At 40.2% G+C, this 10,409-nt stretch overlaps 1 protein-coding gene across 1 annotated transcript in view; it reads right to left on the bottom strand.

The window, feature by feature from the left end:
- DNAH9 (dynein axonemal heavy chain 9) overlaps positions 1-10,409 on the bottom strand; it is a 370,372-nt gene that overhangs the window by 146,737 nt on the left and 213,226 nt on the right. The window contains exons 46-48 of the mRNA XM_032140114.2: positions 4,362-4,504; positions 3,824-3,985; positions 3,389-3,622 (exon numbers count right to left, since the gene is read on the bottom strand). Of these exons, the coding sequence (XP_031996005.1) occupies positions 3,389-3,622; positions 3,824-3,985; positions 4,362-4,504 (539 nt within the window). The remainder of the gene's footprint in view (positions 1-3,388; positions 3,623-3,823; positions 3,986-4,361; positions 4,505-10,409) is intronic.

The raw sequence follows: 10,409 nt of genomic DNA, 5'->3' as shown, positions 1-10,409 counted from the left end.
AAAAAAAAAAAAAAAAGAAAACATACAGAACTTAGTAATTTTTAAATGTGGGAACTGAGGAAAGGGAAGAGTCTAAAATTACCCCCCAGCTTCCGGCCTAGGGAACTGGAGAGCAGAAGCATCATTCATTAAAGTAGAGAATATAACATAAGAAGGTCATTGTTGGTGGTCTCAGATACTGAATCTGACGCCAGTGAGGCAGGCAGTTAGCAGGGAATCGGCTTGCTTACTTGCAGGTGACTCAAAGCAATGCAAACGGGGCCAAACAGGTTAGCACAAGGACCCACCCCCTAGTAGGAAGCAACTGTTACAACAGGCTTAACAATAAAGACAGATTGCACACATCCTGCTTTAGGCACAGATAAGAATGTAACAAAGAAGAAACCAGCTGAAACTGGTTAAATCCAAGATGGCCAAAAACCTGACCAGCTGTCAATCCTTGGCTTCATTATGTCCCCATTACCATAAAATTTCCATGGGGAAACCTCCCACTCCCATCATGCACCTGACACCATGCTAGTTCCAGATTAACCATATTTAGTCAAGAAAAGTCCTGATTCTGGGAATTGCCTGCCTATTTCCTAGAAAACCTCTTCCCTCATTATAGAATATTTTGTGCTTTCATTATGCTTTTCCATATAGTATGTGAGCTCTGACCACATTGGGCGTGGCTTGTTCTTTTTAGCATGCCTGCATTCCTCTCTTGAGTGTGTGCATAAAGCTTCCGTACTATCACTTTGGTCTTGCTTTCAAATTCTTCTGTGTGGCAAAGGCAAGAACCTGTGCTGGCTCCTGGCAAGACCAGGACTTGAGAGGATTCTCCACTATGTGCAGCTAGAGCTGGAGTCACCTAATGGTATAGCCAGGCATCTCCTTGTTAAGCAGAGATCACCTAAAACAGTAACACAGAAACTGTGCTTTCTACAGTCTCTGCTCAAAGAGCCAGGCTCTGTACAAAATAGAAAACTGGGTTCTGCTCCATGAGAGGATCAAAGTATTTTTGCTATCCGTTACTTCCTGGCAACCATTCTTCACACAGATGGGCCAGCAATTCCCAGAGGATAAATAGATAGGAGGGAGAACAGGGCTGGTGGAGAATGTTGTGAGGGCATGGTAGGCGGTGAGGAGAGGAAGCACAATGGGGAGGTGGAAGATGTTTTTAAAAATCTGGTAGTACTGCATTCTGAGATTGTATTCTATGCTGTTTGCTACAGATTCAGAGATTGGAACAAACAGAAAGTGATCAGGAGAAAAGATGTTACCTTTCTATAGCAAAGGTAAACTAGGACCTAGAATGGGATCTGTGTAGCTTACCCTGCCCTGAACTGGAATCCTAAGAAGGGGTTTTCATCATCATACAAAGGGAAAGACAGGGGTATCACAGATAATTTGCACATGCCATTTGTTAGCAAACATTGAGTTTGAACTGATCTCATGTTGCCTGAAGGTAAATAAAGAGAAAAAAAAGGTCTATATAAAACTACAGAGCAAAGAATGAAATAGCATGGAAAAAGAAGAAGGAGGAGGAGGAGAAGAAGAAGAAGAACAAAAAGGAGGAGGAGGAGAAGGAGAAGGAGAAGACAGTACTGAAAATGATCCATTACCAGACCTAGAAAAAACATGGAGGAACCTGTTTAGCATTATCAGGACAGTTTCTGTGAAACTGTAGCAGAAAAACAGGCCGAAATAGTAATAGGATACACTGAAAAAAGAAAAGGATAAAATGCGGAAGGGTTGTTAGGAAATTAAAAATTCAATGGCATAATTAAAGTCTTCATTGCAAGCCTAAGAAGAAGAAGCAATATTACACACTATTAAATTAGTATTGGTGAGGGTAAACTTGAAAAGCTCTCCTACAATGTAGAGAAAAAAGCCAATGGGATGAAAGCAACACATGAGAACATAATAGATATGGGACACGGGGACCCCATCCAACTGACTATTGCTCCCAGAGGAGAGACCAGATCTGATGAGTGAAACCATATCACAGAAGGACCACTTCCTGAGCAGAAGAAAGTCTATGTGTATAGATTGCGAGGGCTCACTGCATCCCACTAAATGAACTTAAATCTTTTAGGTACATTTAATACTTCTGAATCAAGAAACTGAAGAGGGGCAAAAGGTCAAGTCAAAAGGAGAAAGTTCAGTAGAACAATTCCAAAGGCAAAATGAAAGGCTCGGATAACTACAGGAACACGTGATGTCCAAGAATTAGGTGGATGACGATTTTAGTTTCATTGTGCAAATTCATGAAATTTCACCACCTTAATGAGAGGCTGGCTCTGCTGCTGGAGAAGAGAAAATAGAAAGGGGTCATCAAGGAGGCAGTATTTGATGGGCGTGAGCAGAGGCGAAGCAGCTGTGAGAGTTGGCCCCAACTCCCAAGGGAAGATGAGCAAATTGACTGAAATAAACCTGTTCCATTTGGAGGAGTAAACAGAAGAACATAACAAGGACAGGATGACAGGGGCTTTCTTTCTTTTTTTTTTTTTTTGAGATGGAATCTCACTCTATAGCCCAGGCTGGAGGGCAGTGGCACAATCTGCGCTCACTGCAATCTCTGCCTCCTGGGTTCAAGTGATTTTCCTGCCTCAGCCTCCTGAGTGGCTGGGACTACAGGCACCCGCCACGATGCCCAGCTAATTTTTGTATTTTTAGTAGAGATGGGGTTTCACCATGTTGGCCAGGATGGTCTTGATCTCCTGACCTTATGATCCTCCCGCCTCGGCCTCCCACAGTGCTGGGATTACAGGCGTGAGCCACCGCGCCTGGCCGACAGGGGCCTTCTTTCCATGGCCAACTACTCAGATAGAGACAGATGACTACTTAGAGATGCATGAAATGAGATAGGACTTTTTGAAAAATTGAGGTTCCAATGGCTCTTTGACAAATAACAGAGTAAGACAAAACAAACAAAAACAGTATAACCCTGCAGCCATTCCCCATTTCCTTTCACCATTCATTTCTTTTGGTTTTGAGGATGGAAGGGAAGTGAATTGGAGAGGCAAACGAAGAAATTGCAAAGAGGAAGAGGGAAGAGGTGCTTCAGGGGATTCCAGCATCAATGAGAATGGATGGATCAGACCTGAGGCGGGGATATGCACTTCTGCTGGGGAACTCAGCCTGAACTTTTGGTACTGTTTCTGATGGTGAGGATACTGTTACTATGGATAAGGATAAACTTGAAAAGCTCTCCTACAATGTAGAGAAAAAAGCCAAAGGGATGAAAGCAATACACGAGAACATAATAGATACTGATGACATGGGAGTCTCTGGAAAACCATAAATATTTTTCACATCTTGATTGTGATCACTCCAGTTCACTGGAAGGGGCTGCTTCAGCTCCCTCCAAATCCCTTGCAGGTGGAAGGAGCGGGACATTGCTCACCTGGGCAGAGGTGCTATGCAGCTTCAGCAGCCCGTTCTCCAACCGCTCTGTCTTGCACTTGAGCTCTTTTCTGTGACTGTGCAACAAGCTCTGGTAGAGTCTGATGAACTCCAGAAAGGACTTGGGAGTTGTGTAGTTGTAGCGCTGTTCATTGCTCAGATAAGACTGGGATGTTTGGATGACACTTGTGTGGACAAAGGCCATGAATTTGCTGATCGACTGCTTTACTGTGGGCTAAAACCAAAGAGCAAGAAATGAAAAGATTATCTCCTGTTGAAGATTGGAGGCAACTGCTCACCCCTCACCCCACCCATTCCTCCACCATGTGGAAACTTATGCTCCAAGCTTAATCTTTAACCCTGACATCCTGGACAGGGAATTCGTTGTACCCTCATCTGGGAAGGACTTTTAGGAGTGTCTCCTTTTCTCTCTCACCTCAATGCCCTCTGTGTTCTGCAAGAAGCGTAGGCTGACAGACTCCAATGCTTGCTGAGGCCACTCGTGGAACCAGTGGATGGCTGTGCAGTTCACAATGGCTGGGAACTTCCTGCTGCGGACTCTTAGCTTGTTCCCCACAGGGGAGAAACAGAGAGTCACCTGAGAAGTCAGAAGGGTGGAGAGAACCAGGAAGGCATCAGAGAAATACTCACAGAGAGGCAGATATGGCCTTGGGTTCTCTAGCTCCCAGAAGATTGGGAAGCACGTCCAACAGTGACAATATCTGTAAATGCTAGCCAGCCTCACCAGCCAAGAGATCAAAAATGCTGGGAATGCGTGATCCACAAGGGATGCTGCTGCCCTTAAAGCAGATGAGAAGGGTGTCCTGGCAATGGTGCTCAGGCTGAGAAGGGTGCCACACACTCACCACCCACTCTAGACAATCAATAAGGACAGTTGTGCCCGAAATATCAGTGGAAGCTCCCATGAATCATCTCGGGTCTCTGCCTGCCTCCCGTCAGTAAATGCTCTTTACCTTCAGCTGTTGCCGGATCCGATCTATAAAGAACTTCCAACAGTTCTCTCTGTTGTCAATCAGACCCTGGCTCTTGACTTCATTCCTCACATTGCTTATGATGTTTTCAACTTCATCATCAGAGTAGAGATCTGGGATCTCCCCTGGGAAAAAATGGAGCACAGATAGGCAGCCTTGGCATCTCGCTAAATGATGCAATCAGACATGGGAGGTTATCCTACCTTGGGACACAGGTCAGTGGTTTTTAGGCTATGTACCAACTCTCTTGCTGGTGAAGCTGGACAGACACCATGTCTATTCCAAACCCAGGGCAGAAGAATGAGTATGTTAATGATTGGAACAGAGTGTAGGGTACCCTTTTGTCCTGGGGTAGACAGTTGGTAACACAAGAGCCTTCAACTGTCTTTTTTCTTTTGCTCAAAGCATTTGTTTCCTATCTACTGTATTTTTTGCCCTTTTTGTATTGTGCCCTCCAGGAGTTTAATATTTAGCAGGAAACATGGCTAATAGGATCAAAAATAGTTATAAGATCCCCGGCAAAAAGGGCCATAACAAACATACAGATAGGTCAATATATTTAACAAGAGCAAGCTATCACTGTTTATGAGAGAAAAAGGGGAGAAAGCAGAACGGCTTCATGGAATTTAGTACATGATAAGCAGGACGCCTTACATCAACGGGGAAAAGATTCAACGGGAAAAACATTCAGTATATAGTACTGCATTAGGAAAACTGGGATCTGAAAAAATTATGATTAGATGTTGACTTTTTTTTTTTTTTTGAGATAGAGTTTTGCTCTTGTTGCCCAGGCTGGAGTGCAGTGGTGTGATCTCAGCTCACTGCAACCTCCGCCTCGCAGGTTCAAGTGATTCTCCTGCCTCAGCCTCCTGAGTAGCTGGGATTACAGACATGCGCCACCATGCCTGGCTAATTTTTTTGTATTTTTAGTAGAGACGGGATTTTACCGTGTTAGTTAGGCTTGGTCTCGAACTCCTGACCTCAGGTGATCCACCTGCCTCAGCCTCTCAAAGTGCTGGGATTATAGGCATGAGCCACTGCGCCCGGCCAGATCTTGATCTTGTACAGTACACTAGAGTAAATGCCAACTGAATCAATGATTTAACTATAAAAAAGGCAGGAAAATAAGAGAAAAAATGGGGGAAATAATCTCTGAGTGGGGAAGGATTTTCTACCTCTATCTGAATCAACCTATGTTAAAAGAAAAATAAATTTCATGACTGCATAAAATTGACAAATTTGACTGCATAAAAATAAAAATATTTCATGATGAAAATATCACAGGCAAAGTATAGCAAAGATAGCAAAACACAAAGAACAAACTAAGAAGATATGTTAACTCAGATTATAGTAAAATGGTTAATCTTAATATGTAAAGAAATTCTCTACAAATAAAGAAAAAAATCAATAATTCAATAGATAGATGGGGCGAAGGACATGAAAAGAAAGTTCACGGTGAAGGAAATAAAAATTCTGTTGAATATATTAATAGATGCTTCACCTCACTCATAAGAACAGAAACGTATATCAAAACTATGCTTAGTTACTTTTTGTTTGTACAAATGAGGTTAATGAACAAGGACAGTCAATCTTACTCTTAATGAAAATGTATATTAAAACTACACCTTATTATTATTATTTTTTTACCAGATTGGCAAAAATCTGAAAGTTAAATGAAAACACTGTATTAATGAGACAACATGTGAAAGTAAAATTATATGCTCAATCTCCCTGATGAATAACAATTTTAAAAATCCCAACTAAATCTGTATAAATTAGTATATGATGACCAAGTGTAAACCCTGTCCTGGAAATGCAAGGATAAATACTAGAAAAAAACTATGAAAATAATTTACTACATTAATTGATTAACAAAGTAAAACAATATGACACTGAAATGGAAGCATAAGGTTTCTAAAGACTGTTAGCAAACTAGGAATAAATGAGATTTCTCTTTAATAATAGATATCACCCCCAAACCCACAGCAAACATACCTAATAGTAAAATACTAAAATATTCTCTTTCAAATCAAGAATATGACAAACATGACTGCTACTGTGTTTTCTAGTTATCATTATGTAGGAGGCCCCAAACCATGCAAAAATTTAAGAAAAAAAGTAAAATAAAATGTATAAGGATAGTTAAGGATGTAATAAAACTATTATTGTTCAAAACCTAATTTTCTACATAGAAAATCTAAGAGAATATTCATGTAAACAACCAGAACTCATAAGAGCATTTGACAACAAGCTTGCTGGATAGAAAATTAATACTGGAAATTAAATCACATTTTGTACTCCAGCAAAAACAAATTGTTAATAGAAAAGTTATCAATTAAAACACCAAAAACCCCCTCATAAAGCAGGTAAGTAATAAATATATAAAGGGATGTGCCAAATCTTCATGTGAAAACTACAGCATACTATTGAAGGGAATAAATGAAACCATAAATACAGGAAGAGAAATACTGAGTTCATGGAGGGATGATGTGGTATCACTGCTTTCCCAAAAATGCAGTTTCAATAAGAAATCAAATGGGTTTCTTTCTTAATTCTGACAAATATTTCCTAAAATTTATATGGAAAAGCAAAGAATGAAAAATGGTATTGTTGAGAAAGAACCAGAAAGAGTGATTTGTTCCACCGCAAATCAAGTCTCCTTATGAAGCTATCTTAGTTAAAACAATGTGAAATTGACACTGGGGTGAATAAATAGAACAATGAGTAAAACACCTAGAAATGGATCCAGATATAAATAGGAAATTGATATTACAAATCAGGAGGCAGGGACTTTGGGAGGCCAAGGCAGGTGGATCACGAGGTCAGGAGTTTGAGACCTGCTTGGCCAATATGGTGAAACCCCATCTCTACTAAAAATACAAAAATTAGCTGGGCATGGTGGTGTGCGCCTGTAGTCTCAGCTATTCAGAAAGCTGAGGCAGAAGTATCGCTTGAACCCGGGAGGTGGAGGTTGCAGTGAGCCGAGATTGCGCCACTGCACTCCAGCCTGGGCTTCAGGGCAAGACTCTGTCTCAAAAAAAAAAAAAAAAAAAAAAAAATCAGGAGGCAGACAAGGGCTGGACTAATTAATAAGTTATGTTAAGATAATTCAATATTGATATAAAAATATAATTAGATCACTATATAAAAATGATTTTCAGGCCAATAAAGACATACATATGAAAAGTAAAACAATGATAATTAAAAAATAAAACAGGCAATTATTTTTATGGCATTGGGATAAAACAACATTTGTGAAAGAGTACAAAAAGCACAGAAAAAAAGACTATGACAATATTAAAACTAAATCGGCACAATAAAAGTCAGATATAGACTTCCAAAAGATATCTACCGTCCATATAATGAACAAACAATCGAATAGGTAAAGAATGTCCGAAATTCATAAGAAAAAGACAAAAAGTACAAGATCCAGAGTGCAAACTGTATAAATAGGCAACACACGGAAGAGAAGCAGTAAGGCCAGGCACGGTGGCTCACGCCTGTAATCCCAGCACTTTGGGAGGCCAAGGCGGGTAGATCACCTGAGGTCGGGGGTTCGAGACCAGCCTGACCAACATGGAGAAAACTCGTCTCTACTAAAAATACAAAAAATTAGCCGGGCGTGGTGGCACTTGCCTGTAATCCCAGCTACTCCGGAGGCTGAAGCAGGAGAATCACTTGAACCCGGGAGGCGGAGGTTGCAGTGAGCCAAGATCACACCATTGCACTCCAGCCTGGGTAACAAGAGCGAAACTCCGTCTCAAAAAACAAAACAAAACAACAATAACAAAAAACAAAAAAAAGAAGAGAAGCAGTAAGAGCCAATAAATGCTTGAAAAGATGCTCCGTGTCACCAGTGAAAAGGGAAAAGAAAATAGTAGGATTTAATTTCATTCTCACTGGCAAAAATTAATATGTCAGCTAAGCCAAATATTGGTGAGGTTAGACAGAAACAGGTGTTTATCCACTGCTGGCCAGAGACAAACCGTATGACTACGATGGAGAGCAATTTGGCACTTTTTGGTAAAGCTGAAATGTACACATCAAACTAGTAATCTAGGTATTGGGCATCTGTTGGAAAGAAACCCTTGCAGATGCACAATAACATTTTCCACTTTGCATCATTATTCATAATTACACAAGTGTTTGTTCTATTGCTTTTAGTAACGTCCAAATTGTTTTGCAAGGAAATACAGAAAAACACAAAGAGGAAATGTGAAAACCGTAAATTTTATTCTTCTGAGAATTTTGTCTGGGGAAGGTTCTAGGATTATTGTTTGGCTGTCACTTCAAGTCAAAGAAAGTTAATTAAAAAGTGTTCAGGATGGAGATAATGGGCTATGTTTGAAATCAGAGAAGAGGGAGAGTCAGAAATTGAAAGGAAAGATGGAATAGGGTAAAATTCTGAATTAGGAACTGGGGGTGGGCTCCTACCTCAGATGAAAAGTTGGCCTTGGAAAGGAGGAATGGTAATATTGGAAGAAAAGAGAAAACTGCAAATAATAATAATAATAATAATAATGATGGAGACAGTCTGTGATGTATAAAGTAGCTGTGAGGCCCAAACTAAATGGCATCAGTTTTCTCAATGAAAAAGATGAGACTGAGGGAGGTAAGAATGAAGAAGAATGGAGAAGCAAGATATACTCTAATTCTCCCTGTTGAAATGGTTAAGAAAAAAAGGGGGTGGGTTAGAAGACAAAAGTGTTCCTCTTAACTGTATCTCCACTTGAATACGTATACACAAATCTTACCTTTTATTTTTTCTTAAAGAATATATAGAAGCCTTAAAATGGGGCCTAAAACTCCATGACTTTGGAGCCGGCTGATTGCATTTTCACTAGGAGGGCTTTAGAAATTCATTCGCACTTGAAAAAAAGTTGTGTTCTAAATGAAAAATTATCAATACTTAATTGAGGAATAAAATTTCAAGTGGTGAAAATGTGACAGCTCTGTGTCTCAGATGTTATTTTAGGAAAAGGTGACCTGGCTGGATTAGAGCCAATTGAAATACAGTGGTGTGAGGCTGGCAACACGCCTGACATCTCTAAAGCTGTATTCTCTCAGACTGATGTAGAAATTAGGCTTTAGGGTAGCCTTGGGGTAGGAGGGAAGTTGGATCCTTCTCTCATTATTTAGTAGAATAATAAAAGATGAGGCTATGTTGTAGATTAAATACTATTGCAGAAGGTGACGAGGTGTTAAAGGGATTGCATTTAAAAAAGGAAAAAATTGTGGCATTGGAGGAGAAAAGGTGTAAGAGTTGGTAGGCAAACTCTCTGATATAAAGCTAACTTGAACAGGGCAGGGAGGGAAGGGAATGGGGTGGTATCAGTGCAACGCCAGCAGCCAGCACGGCAAGGAAACCTGGGACACTGATCTCACCTGAAAGAAGCCAACAGGTTGCTCACAATGCCTGCTAGGACATTCTCTGGACCAGGGACCAGTGGCTCTTCATGAAAATGACAGCATGATGGCATGGGGTGCAATGCCACAAAATATGAAGCAGACAATGATTCCAAAGCCAGGAACTTCCTGGAGGTTGTCAGGAACTATCCTAAAATATATTACTTACAATATATAGTAGATAGACTATATACTACTGTATCTATATATACTAGATAGACTATGGAGAAAGATGCTTGTGACCATGGTCCTTGGACCTTGTAAACTAAAGAGTATTTAATCAGAGCCAGGGAATGGAGTGTGGAGAGAGAGACAGGCTTTAGAGATGCTGGAAGTCTGGAGGCAGAAATTTTGTTCAGGAACATTTGTATATTGACTGTTTTCTCAATTGGGATGAAGAAGTGGTTTTGTAGATGCTGCATTTGGTTTAAGAGCCAAGAAAGCATATTCTTTCTTTAATATAAACATTTACATATTTATATAAATGCATTATATTGTCTTATATTCTTGGATGTGCGTGTGTGTATATATATATATATATATATATTCTTTTTTTTTTTTTTTTGAGACAGAGTCTCATTCAGTCACCAGACTGGAGTGCAGTGGCACCATCTCAGCTCACTG

Source organism: Hylobates moloch, unplaced genomic scaffold (genome assembly GCF_009828535.3).
Source record: "Hylobates moloch isolate HMO894 unplaced genomic scaffold, HMol_V3 SCAFFOLD_19, whole genome shotgun sequence".
Lineage (NCBI taxonomy): Eukaryota > Metazoa > Chordata > Mammalia > Primates > Hylobatidae > Hylobates > Hylobates moloch.
Note: the sequence above shows the minus strand (reverse complement) of the source record. Positions and strands in the feature narration are given on the sequence as shown.